We start from the raw sequence: 12,654 nt of genomic DNA, 5'->3' as shown, positions 1-12,654 counted from the left end.
CATGTACCGGCGTGTCTCCCCCTCGCACGGCCCGCTCCCCCATGTACCGGCGTGTCTCCCCCTCGCACGGCCCGCTCCCCCATGTACCGGCGTGTCTCCCCCTCGCACGGCCCGCTCCCCCATGTACCGGTGTGTCTCCCCCTCGCACGGCCCGCTCCCCCATGTACCGGTGTGTCTCCCCCTCGCACGGCGCGCTCCCCCATGTACCGGTGTGTCTCCCCCTCGCACGGCCCGCTCCCCCATGTACCGGTGTGTCTCCCCCTCGCACGGCCCGCACCCCCATGTACCGGCGTGTCTCCCCCTCGCACGGCCCGCACCCCCATGTACCGGCGTGTCCCCCCCTCGCACGGCCAGCTCCCTTATGTACCGGCGTGTCTCCCCCTCGCGCACCCGCTCCCCAATGTACCGGCGTGTCTCCCCCTCGCGCACCCGCTCCCCCATGTACCGGCGTGTCTCCCCCTCGCGCACCCGCTCCCCCATGTACCGGCGTGTCTCCCCCTCACACGGCCCGCTCCCCCATGTACCGGCGTGTCTCCCCCTCGCGCACCCGCTCCCCCATGTACCGGCGTGTCTCCCCCTCACACAGGCTGCACCCCTCGAGCAGCCCGCTCTTCCCCTGTGTGCTTCCTCCTCCTCGGGCGGGCAGCCCGCTCCCTCCTGCCTCCCGCTTCCTCCTTCCGTCCTCTCTCCTGGCTTCCCGCCGGCCTCTTCCCATGTTGCAGCACTTTCCTGTACGCGGCACTCTCCTGACTCCTCCTCTCTGAGGAGCCCGGTCACGTGGTAATGACGTCACCGCAGGTCCTGTAGCCCACTAGGAAACAGCGTCTCCCCAGCGCGCGCGCACGTAGCGGCCTATGTCCACCCGCGGGCGGCGGTCACTGCTGACTGGAGGCTTCTGAGGACGGCGCCGCTCACTCGGCCTCGGCGAGGTAAGAAAGAGCCTTCGGGGTGCTTGCAGTTTGGGCTGCGCGCCTTCTGCGTCCCGTGCGGGTGACTAGGCCGCGGGTGAATGACTTCTCCCAGCACACACTGGAATGCGGGCGGCGGGGCCTGTTGTCCTGGGATGCCCGCCTCATGGTGGAGCAGTGCGTGCGCCGTGTCCCGGACGGCTCGTGTGAACTCGGCCATGTTATGTAAAACACCGGAGCCTGAGAAACGTCCCGGCACAGGACACTGTTCACACACGCGTCTGTTACACTGAGATTGAGTGCTGTAACTGTAAGAGGCGAAAGCCTGTCAGGATAAGGGGGTGAAATGGCTCTGTACTATCATCCCTGATCATGTGAAACTGCAAGCGTGGTGTCGGTGTGAACAGAACCTTACATTTATTAGAAATGAGCCAATAGTTCCTGATCATACGGGGTGATGTTATGTTCTGCTGATGGATCAGGGAACCTGATTACCCCCCCATAGTAAATAAATGGGTCTGTTGGGTTCTTGATGAAATGTCTGTGACTTGAGCACAATAGCACCCCTTGTTGTGAGATGGTGGCCCCCAGCAGACCCTCAGGACTGTAAGTGACCTCTGTGCACCCTGTTATACTCCAAGGGTCCTTAAATTTTGTGGTGACTATTGGGGTCTATCCCTGCTGCCCACACTTGGAGCTTATACTTGCACTGATGGGTTATATGCTCCAGGTAGGGCTCCACTCACATGAAAAATCTGGAATGTGTTGTTAGATTGTGTCCTTATACATAATATACCATGTATTGTAAGAAGCAAGTCCATCACCACAGTCCCGGCCACATTGGTGCCATCCGCTGGCAGAGATCTCACGTCTGTGCCAGCTCATTGCAGAGCGCCCCTTTATATCTTCTATTGTGTCTGTAATGGCATTAAGAGAATAGGAGAAAATTATGTGCAAACCTCGAAAGAGATGTCTTTACTACAGCTGGGTTCTTGCTGTCTTGTGAATCAGGAAACATCTCGTGTATTTGCATGTCATGCTCTGCCTGTCCGCCTGCTAGCTCTAGTAATGGCCTAAGTACAGAGCATTGGAAAGGCATTGACTGTAAATAGTATTGTAACTATGATCTTATTTGAGAAGCAGTGTTTATAAAGTTTTTTTCCCACAATATATCACTTCCCTGGATGGATAAGTGAGTGCTTAGTGCCCAACCGGGGACCCCTGCATAATTGGGGTGTTGTGACCCCTATCTCAATTATGTGGCGGTCAGTAATGGGCACTTCACCTCCATTCAGGCTCTATGGGACGTCCCATCAGCCCAGTTCTATGCTCTGCCATGTTAGACCCAGTTCACATCTGTGATTAGGCCTCCAACTTTAACTTTAGACCAGTGGTGGCTAACCTATGGCACTGGTGCCAGAGGTGGCACTCAGAGCCCTTTCTGTGGGCACTCAGGCCATCACCAGAGATGACTCCAGGCATCTTCCTGCAGTTCCAGACAGCCCAGGACTTGCTGTGCACAGAGCTATTTTAAAGCGACAGGACCACCTGGACTACTGGAGGGGTGGGAAGATGTGGACAGATCTGGATCATCATTGAAGCTCCTGCTCCGGCCCTGACAATTCTTCCTGTTTATGGGTCCCTGGAGGGAAGCTACAACGATCATCCAAATTTCTTCTATTTTCTGCTTTATTGGTGTCCTCAGGGTGCCGGTATCAATGTAAGCTGGGACAGAGAAGGGAGTATAAATCACAAATTAAACTTCTGTGTTGGCACTTTCCGATAAATCAGTGGGTCTTGGTTGTAGTTTGGGCACTTGGTCTCTAAAAGGTTCGCCATCGCTGCTTTAGACGCTCTGATAGTGTCCGTGTGACAGCTGTGGTCTGTCCAATTTTCCGCTCACATGACGGAACGTTTAATGGAATTGGTGCTAAAGGACTCTGACAGAAGCCATTAAAAACCCAAAGATTTGTCAGCTTTTCATTGTCAATATAATTTCAGTGTTAATAAGGGAAGTTAAAACCCAGGTGTGAACTGGGTCTTAGTCCTGGAGAAGATGCAAGAAATGACACTAACAGAATCTACTGGATCATGCATAAGCTTAATGGAAACATGAATCATAAGTGCCCTGTTCACATTGGACAGGTTTTATTTAAATATGGCTCCAATACCATGAGTGCAGCCCATCCATGTCATATGTATACTGTAACCCTATATATGATATAGGTAAGTAGGCGTCTGACTTGATTTCTGCACCCATGAGCACATCCAAAGTCTCAGAAATGTGGTGCTTCCTTGGGCTTCAAACTGTTGTAGGTGGTCCATGTGTCATTGGTGTACAAGGTCTTCTCCAACATTGATGGTAGAAAAGGCTCTCTGAAACTACAAACACGGACAGGAATAGGACCTACACTATCATTTGGGATGTTGGCTTTTACTTAGGGCGACGGATACCAGTGTCAGGTGTATGAGCCCATAGAAATGAATTTGTCCATGTGCTATACATTGATTCAGCTGATAATATACACATAAAATCGATGTGCATGAGGTCTTAGTCCAAGGAATGCCATATTGTAGTTCTTCTGAAGCCAGAGGGGAGAATATAATATGTAATATGGTGTATTGAAGTTTCCCCATACAGGCGGTCCCCTACTTAAGGACACCTGACACACAGATGACCCCTACAGACTAATTTGCCCCTGTTACCAATCCAAATCAATTGTCACTGTGACCAAAAAAAAAATTGTCTCGAGCTGCAAATTCCAAAAATATACGTTCTCCAACTTGCATACAAATTCCACTTAAGAGCGAACCTAAAGAACTTATTTTGTACATAACCCTGTAGTTCTCCAGTACAGAGCTGGAGGGGCTCGGGTTTTACCATATCTATTAACTTTATCAAATTCTGCAAGAAAATGTTTTTTTTGTACTACAATTACAGTGTTTATATATTTTTATCTTATTTCAGGCTCCGTTTATGGTGTTTTTTTAAAGGATCAGAAGCTTAATGTTGAAGTATTAATAAACCAGCCCCTCTTCTGGAATTTGTACATACTAGTTTTAAGTCTGTGAACATTCGACAATGAACGGGCAGAGCGATGAGGAAAGCAACAGCAGTGGGAATTCAAGGTGAGATTTCATCTGTTACATAAGCCTTTATTTAGAGAAGCAGAATAGTTCCTTTTGGACATACTGTAGTTGGAACATTTCTGTAAAGTATTTGCTACTCGGGAGAAATATTCTCCTAAGCGAATGGGACGGTTCATCTGAAAAGCTTCTTCTTGAAGGACGATCTTATTAGTATAAACAACATCTGGAGCCATTGTAAACAATGGAGAGACCACAGCTCTTGCTCTAGCACCATGGATGATCCACTGAGGTCTTGGGAATCAGACATCACCGATTTAAGATTGATGGCATATACTAACAATCAAAAGCCGGGATCAGACTTGTGGAATCGGCGGTGGCTAAACTGCAGCAATTTACTTCAGCAGGATGTTGATGGAATAAACGTGTGGTAGAAAAACATGGCCAATATGTAGGGTTTAAATGCAGATTTAAGGTTAAAAAACTGATGGAAACTGTGACATGGCCCTTAGGCTATTTGCAGGCTATTTTTTCTCTATTTCATGGCCAATATGCATCAGTATGGCATCTGTTATTCACTGTATTAAATGTTGGTACTACTGTGAAATTCGGTTCTGAATAGGACATGATGTACTTTTTAATTGATCTGACCATCAAAATAGTATTGCACTTAGTGCAGGTGTGCGCCATTCATTCTGACAACTGATGGCACCAGCCCATGTTTCACTGTCGTGTTCACCTGCAGAGGTAATTCTGCATCCGTTCTACAATCATTGAAATCCAGACAGAATGGACTGGTTTTAGTCTTGTCATATATTTGCAGGAAAATCTGTTGTAATATACATAGCGTGGAGACAGCTTGGGCAGCATTCACATGTGGCATTTATACTGCGGTTTGAAACACAACAGCTGAGAAATTTGCCTAATTACGTTTCTGTTAACATTTTATGTTTACAAACAGCAATGTTAAAGTTACCATCACATTACCTCATGCTTTTTGATAACGCAATGTGTCAATGATTGTTTGCTGTTAACATTTTATTTACTATGTAATTGATCAAATATCCTCTCCTCGGCTGTTGTATTGCGTTTTAAAATGCTATGTAACCGCCAATGTGTGAACACAGCCTTAAAATTCACAGTCTTTTGATTAATACCATGGATTCTATTTGGTTTGTGCTACACTTGGACTCTGTAGGTTGTCCACTGCGGACATTTCTCTTTATGTATCCTCAGTCGTTAGGTTTTGTAACGGTGTGGAATTCTGATTATTATGTTAACTATTCTTTTTATTTCCCTTTATCAGTAGCCGTTCAGATGATGAATCTGGTTCAGGATCTGGTTCCAGTTCAGGGAGCAGCAGTGATGGTAGCAGTAGTCAGTCGGGAAGCAGTGACTCCGAAAGTGGCTCCGAGTCAGGGAGCCAATCAGAATCTGAGTCTGACACCTCAAAAGAAAAGAAACCCGTCCAGGCCAAGTCCCCGGGAATGGATGGAGCAGAGGTAATATTACATTGTGTAACAGGGGGCCTCAAGAATTGTATTCATTCATTTATTTCATTAAGTACACACACCGTGTATTAATTGCTTTTTAAACATAAAGTAAATCATGTATATCTGTTATCACTTTCATTCTCCAGTTCTGGAAATCTAACCCCAGCATATTAGCTGTACAGAGATCTGCTATGTTGAGGAAACAGCAGCTGCAACAGCAACAACAGCAGCAGCAATTGCAGCAGAGGCCACCAGCGTCTTCAAACAGCGGCTCAGATGAGGCAAGTGTCTTCTATCCTATGTCGGAAGTTACATCCGCCCTCTTACTGCAGGAGAAATCATTCATGTTTACCTCTAACTAGAATATCCCTCTAGCAAATTTATCACAAGAAATGTCGCCGTCATACACATGGCTGAGCAGTTTACCAAAGCCTCTACTGATACATTGATTTGTATTGCACAATACATTGCTATATTTGGGAATCGTTGTACCCTATAAGCAATGTTTAGTAAATTGGTATTTGATTTAACTAGGACTCGTTATCTTTCTGTTGACTTGCACGTTTTAACATACTCTGTAGCAGTTTGGGCGTGGATTTAGACTAGTACCACCTTCTATACTTTATTTTGAGCAGTCATTATGAATTTGTAAATGAGACAATTTGTCCCCATATAGTTTACTTTATTGTCCACCGCACATTCTGCTTCTTTACGGGGTCCATATAAGATTAACGACCATTGAGATTTTATGTCTTTATTTCAGTGGTGGACACGTTAACACAGGGCAGTGACTGGGAATGATTGTCATGTCCCTGTGTAAATGGGCTCCAAAGGGATTGTCCAGGTTGACCTGCAGGAACGATAGTGGGTGGGGTGGTTAACATTGGTTAGGGCTAAAATAGATAAGTATGGGAGGTCCATGAACGCAGGCTGCGTAGTGTCCTTTTTCATGTGCCGAGTCAGGACTCATGGTGATGTAAGATTCACGGAGTCCCTTCTTCTCCACAAAACAGAACAAGCTATAAAACAGTTCAACCCTGCTGATCCATGGGAACGCCTGGTTATCATATCACTATGATTGACAGTCCTATCCCTGGCACTGTGATCGGTCTGTGAAACCAAGCACTGCACTGTGATCCACAGACCCCCACCACACACTTGTCACTGCCCTTATTTTTCTGCATGGAGCCACAAAGTTACCCATTTTGATGTATTTGTTTCTGAAGGCCAGGTCGTACTGATTTAAAACCTGTGCTGTACAGATCTCACAGGGCTCTGTGAAAATAATACTTGTCAACAATTTGACAGCACATTGATGTTGTAGTGTTTTTTTGTTCCCCAGGATTCGTCTAGCAGCGACGATGACTCGGATGAGGACTCCTCAAGTGATAATAAGAAGAAAGAACCCAAAGAGTGAGTTTTGTGTTGTGTGACAATTTGTTGCTGCAGTAGTTAATATGTGCCAATGCCTTGTCTGTCCTTTCAATGCTTCTTGGTGCTGGTGTTATTTTCATTGCTCTTTCCAAAGTTTGTGTCAACTTCTGAATTCAGTACTTGTTTTATCTTGTCTAGTTCTCCCTCTTTAGTGTTTATAAACCTTCCAATATGAGCAGATTCTGTACTTGCCTTACTTTAATCGACTTCTCTTTCCATTATGGGAATAATTGGAGGGTGGTTGTTGAATTTGATGTCCTACGGGTTTTATTTTTCTTCCTGGTACTAGTCTAAAGTTTCCAGCTTAAGTATTTCTCTGGTATCGCAGCTTCTCTGTCCCAGTCTTTGTTCTGCTAGTCCTAACCACCAGTTGTGCTTGCATTACTATGGATAATTTTGTAGCAGCTTTTTGCAGTGTATGTCTTGTTCTGCTTTTTGGTATAATAGTATGTGACACCACCTCTCCCCCCCTTACACTCTATTCTTTGGAATAGGAAAAGTTAAAATATGTTGGCTACGTCTATGGTTCAGTGTGACGGATCAAGGGTGGGGGCTTATGTGTGGGATACTGGTCCCATTTTTAGGCTTTTGTTTGTGAGGCAAACATGCATGTTGTAACTTTTCATCATTTCCACCCTCTCAATATATCCAGTGAAGATTGGCAGATGTCCAGCTCAGGTTCTGGTAGTGCATCATCCTCGGCCAGTTCCAGTTCAGATTCCGACACAGGGGGGGATAGACAGAAAAGCAGCAGTAGGGACAGCGAATCTGACTATGAACCGAGCCATAAAGTAAAAAACAAGAAATCACAAAACAGGTAAGGGCTAGAATCTAACTTTGGTCTTCTTTTAACAGTACATCCTTTCTGCACAGGTAGTCAGCCGCAGGGCTACCATGCAGATTTTGGGTTCATACGGTGTTAAGTAATGTGAAGAGTCTTGTGTTTCCTAATTCACTTTTCTCCTAATGAAAATACATCAGCACATGGATGGAGCAGACGTTTTCTTCTTTCTTCTGGCTCAATATTTTCTTAATGCACATTATTCGGTGTTTATTCTTTTTCTTTGTTCTGAAAAATATTAGTCATTGTGGTGAGCATTGAATAGTATATGTCTCTAATGGCTTGGTAATTGCTTAACGTTAGGGGTTTCAATTGTATTTTTTTTTTTTTATTTTGCAATATTTTTAAAAGGGTTATCCAAAAAACTGTAAAGGGAAGAGTCCACAGATCAGTGATCTCTTCACTTCTACCAAGTTCAGTGTCTGCAGCTGGGTCCCGTGGATCTGAATGGGACTTAGCTGCACACAGGCCGCAAGGTTAAATAGATGTGGACACCCCTTTTAGAAACTTCATTATCGATGTAAATGTTTTTGGAGAATCTGTGCTTATCAGAGAATTGCACATGTACAAAATGGCCATTATGTTTGCCCTTTTTCCAGTTGACTTGTCGCAACCAAAAAAAGCAAAATATGGGTAATAATAATTACAGTCACACCCCCATATAATATATATACACAGAAATAAAGGTGCAAAGTCATAATCTTCATTTCATCACTGTATTAAAATTAAACTATGCAGACAAGGAAACCTAGAAACACACCTAATCTCTCAACCCCACCGGGATAAATGCTGTATAGAATGAATAGATGTATTGAATATTGCACAATGCCCAAAAGGAATCCGAAAGACCTCTTGTTGCCACACTATTAAACATACATTTGGTAGTAGTAAAACCAATACAGGACAAATACAGCAAAATAATACAAAAGAAATTATGCAGACAAAAACACTGGGAGAGGGGTATGCAATATCCCTGTGGACTTGTCAGCAGAATCCATAAGCACCATTTCAAAGGGGTCTGCTTACCAAGGCTACATTCACACCTACGTATTGGGGGCCGTGATCTGGATGCAAATTGCAGCCCCAATAGAGGTCTATGGCATCCCATCACAAGGTATCTTGACGCACTACGGCTGGCCCGCAAAGGACCTGATTTGTGGCACAGCCTTCTGGCTACTTATGGAGAGGGAGGTTTGAGGAGCGCAGGAAGTCATCTTTATACTTTATACAGTTTTTATAGTAATAATGCTATGCTGTTCCTTTATTTGCGGATAAACTTGTACTCTTTTTAAAAAGGTAATCCAGGAACAAGGGCTGTGACAGTGATAACAAAGAAAACTGTTCTTGCCCTCCTGCTGGTTCCACTGTATTCAGTGAAGTGTATTCATGAGATTCAGACTCCACCTTCCCTTGTCACTGAAGGCTACAAGTCTATGATGTGTCCATTGCAATACCTTATTGTATTTGATGGTGATCAGTGCAGCCATATTGATGCCTTATACACCTGCTCAGCCACCCAGCAGTCTGAACCAAAGCCTGAATTCATGGCCCTGCTGCGTGAGGAATAAGCTGTGAAGCAGAGACAATGCTGCATTTTTACTGACCACATTACACATCATTGCCTGATTTTCAGACCAAAGTTGCTTGTGGGCTTTAAGGATCATACCTCTGTTTGAAAGAATTTAAAAAAGGGTTGTACAAATTTTTTGATGCATAATAAAATAGGCTTTATTACTTGTTTCCTAAATCTTTACTTTTCTTTCAGGTCCAAAGCTAAAAATGGGAAGAAAATGACTAGTCATCAGAAAATGGGCGCAGATTCCTCTGATGAAGACTTTGATAAGAGAGGATCCAGGCGGCAGGCCACGGTAAACGTAAGCTACAAAGAAGACGAGGAAATGAAAACAGACTCTGATGACTTATTAGAAGTATGTGGAGAAGACGTCCCACAACCTGAGGAAGAGGAGTTTGAAACAATTGAAAGAGTCATGGATTCAAGATTTGGTCGCAAAGGAGGTAAAGTTAATAATACACCATGAATTCCAATCGGTTTCTTTCATTAATTTTATCATAGACAAATCACAGGAAATGAGTAGCCATTTTACTTAGAAATCTGCTGATGGCACCTCATTAAAGCCAGTTCACACTTGTTTGGGGGTTTCTGCTCATCAATACAGAAGGTAAATGGATGATGTGAAGTTTCCATCATACTTCCATTATGCTATAAAACACAGTAGGGCATGAAGGAAGCAATTGAACAGGTGTTAACTTAGCCTTCTTTTTCTAAGTGGCTTATTAAAGATGAAGCAAACAAAAATGTCCCCTTCTTCCTGTATAGAAGCAACTGGCACTTGATATTTTCATCTAATTTCTAACATATCAGAGAGGTTTAATGGGCACTTAGAAATTATCAATATCAATGGCAGGTTGTGAATAGTGTGTGTTAAAATTACTCAGCTTTTTTTTTTTCTTTTAGCTATTTATTGATTTTTAGGGTGGGTTTCCAGTGCAGTTTTCTGAGCCAAAGCTAGAAGTGGATCCAGGAGGCAGAAGTACAAGTTCTTCTTTCATTCCTCCTGAATCCACAGCTGGCTTTCATTCAAAAAATGTGTGAAACCAACCTTTAGTCATGTAATGGAGGATCAGGTTATTCACTTTAACTTGGCTGCACTTTTGGTCCTTTTCCCCACCACCTACACAGCGTATAGAGCAGTGTGAGTGTCCAGCCCACTTCAATGAAGTTCTGGTCCTATTTAAACGTTTCAGTATTGATTTTTTTTTTTTTCCCCTCCTTTTGCAATAAGTACTATGTATGTATGTATGGAAGGAAGGAATGAAGGCAATCTCTTTAGTTTGCACCATGTAATTCTTATTCATCTATTGGCAGTGACTGGCGGCACCACAACTATCTATGCTTGTGAGGCTGATGGGGATCCCAATGCTAACTTCGACAGGACAAAGGAAGCTGGAGAGATACAGTATTTAATAAAGTGGAAAGGTTGGTCCCATATCCATAACACTTGGGAAACAGAAGAAACCCTAAAACAACAAAACGTGAAAGGCATGAAGAAACTGGACAATTACAAGAAGAAGGAGCAGGAAAAAAAAAGATGGTAATGTCTGTGCACATGACTTGTGTGTATTCTAACACTCGGTAGTCTCCCAGCAATGTAGATGCGGTCGACCAAATGACATTGCACATAAAACCGTGCAAACTGCTGGCAGATATATTTGATGAGTGATTGCGCCATTTTTGTGTCTGACCAGACAGAAAATTGTGCACCTTAAGGGGCGTGTTACTGCTGAGTTGCAGTTTTGCGGCACATTACATACTCGACAATTGTTGCACACTGTTAAAGATGCAACTAAAATAAAGATGTTGCACACTTTCCGAGCAGTGCCAGATATTGAAAACCGTGCACCAGTATTCTGGCGCACCCTCCACAGTCGCAATGCCAACTACATGCACATTTTGCACTATTTTTGATAAATCTGGACCAGTATCTATATATGTGTGTTTACACTGTACACCTATATAAGGGCAAAAAATATGTATGTTTTAGCAGCAGAATAAAGTTTTAAAAAATTTGCAGGGTAAATCCCATATGAATCTGCACAGAAGTTTTTTTTCGTGGTAAAGATTATATATATCTATCATCTCTATTTAGGGTGTGGATATTACGTAGACAAATCAATATCAGCTTTTTTTACTATTACAAGTTATGTCCTATGTACATGTACTCTTAGGAGTCTTCCAGACGTTTTGGTAAAAGTTGAAATATTTTGTGCTTTTCATTTTACAGGTTGAAAGCTGCTTCTCCCGAAGATATAGAGTATTACAACTGCCAACAGGAACTTACCGATGACCTCCACAAACAGTATCAAATAGTGGAAAGAATCATAGGTTAGTCTGCAGTCCTGCCCTACATGGCTTGCATACATAGATATGTACCTTATCCTCTACCAAATAGTGACACAATGACCAATGCTTTTCTATACAGCTGCACACAATACGTGTGTATGTATTCATCTCAGTACAAGTTGCTATGAGTATATGCCTGTGGACCATTGTCAAGCAGCTCCTAGTGCTAAAAACTCTAACGCTGCTGTGCTGTACACTCCAAATGCTCTCAAAGCGTTACAGCGTATTCATGAGGGGGTGGAGTGGGTGCTGATCCCCAGCAATCCATGTTCCGACTTCATGCAAAGGTGAAGTAGCTGGATAAGTATCCATCCTGCTGCTCTGGTCACTGTCCTTGTTAGTAGTCGGAGACACCTGAGTGCTGTGCTCGGCAATTTCCATAAATCCTAACTTAATGGACCTCGCCCATCTGTGACAGCGGGGTCACAGGGGTCCCATTCCTGTGATGGGTGGGATTCCCAGAAGTTGGACACTCACCAATTACCTTTTGGTTTTGTCCCCCATCTTATTGATAGGGGATAACTTATACACTTTTGGTATTTAATGTGTATGTTTGTGTGTCCCATGTTTGTAGGTCATTCCCATTACATAGCACAGCTGTCATGCTATGTGTAGCAGGAATAGAAGAGACTGCAGCACACATGTTCTTCTACAGCTGATGTATTAACATGTTGAGTTAAAAATGTATTATATTTTTTTTTTCTTCAGCTCATTCCAATCAGAAATCTGCAGCAGGATACCCAGATTATTTTTGCAAGTGGCAGGGACTTCCATATTTTGAGTGCAGTTGGGAGGATGGTGCACTTATTGCAAGAAAATTTCAGGCACGCATTGATGAATACTTGAGTAGGAATCAGTCCAAAACCATTCCTTTTAAGGAATGTAAGGTAAGTGTCCATTGACTATATTATTAGATGTCTTATTGCATTTAGTAAAGGGTATCTGTCACTGAGAGCTAGCCTGTAAAGG

General features: G+C 43.7%; 1 protein-coding gene across 3 annotated transcripts in view; it reads left to right on the top strand.

Moving 5' to 3' along the window:
- The first annotated feature begins 769 nt into the window (after window positions 1-769).
- Window positions 770-12,654, top strand: part of CHD1 (chromodomain helicase DNA binding protein 1) — a 32,689-nt gene continuing 20,804 nt past the window's right edge. Inside the window, exons 1-10 of one of the 3 annotated variants that reach the window (XM_072140017.1) lie at window positions 770-929; window positions 3,877-4,037; window positions 5,305-5,497; window positions 5,635-5,769; window positions 6,831-6,901; window positions 7,575-7,739; window positions 9,529-9,779; window positions 10,651-10,876; window positions 11,567-11,667; window positions 12,394-12,572. In XM_072140017.1, the coding sequence (XP_071996118.1) occupies window positions 3,991-4,037; window positions 5,305-5,497; window positions 5,635-5,769; window positions 6,831-6,901; window positions 7,575-7,739; window positions 9,529-9,779; window positions 10,651-10,876; window positions 11,567-11,667; window positions 12,394-12,572 (1,368 nt within the window). In that variant the 5' untranslated portion in view covers window positions 770-929; window positions 3,877-3,990. Of the gene's footprint in view, window positions 930-3,876; window positions 4,038-5,301; window positions 5,498-5,634; window positions 5,770-6,830; window positions 6,902-7,574; window positions 7,740-9,528; window positions 9,780-10,650; window positions 10,877-11,566; window positions 11,668-12,393; window positions 12,573-12,654 lie in introns of all 3 variants that reach the window. The other 2 variants (XM_072140008.1, XM_072140026.1) reach the window with 2 other exon arrangements.

This window comes from Engystomops pustulosus, chromosome 1 (genome assembly GCF_040894005.1).
Source record: "Engystomops pustulosus chromosome 1, aEngPut4.maternal, whole genome shotgun sequence".
NCBI classification, from domain to species: Eukaryota; Metazoa; Chordata; class Amphibia; order Anura; family Leptodactylidae; genus Engystomops; species Engystomops pustulosus.
Note: the sequence above shows the minus strand (reverse complement) of the source record. Positions and strands in the feature narration are given on the sequence as shown.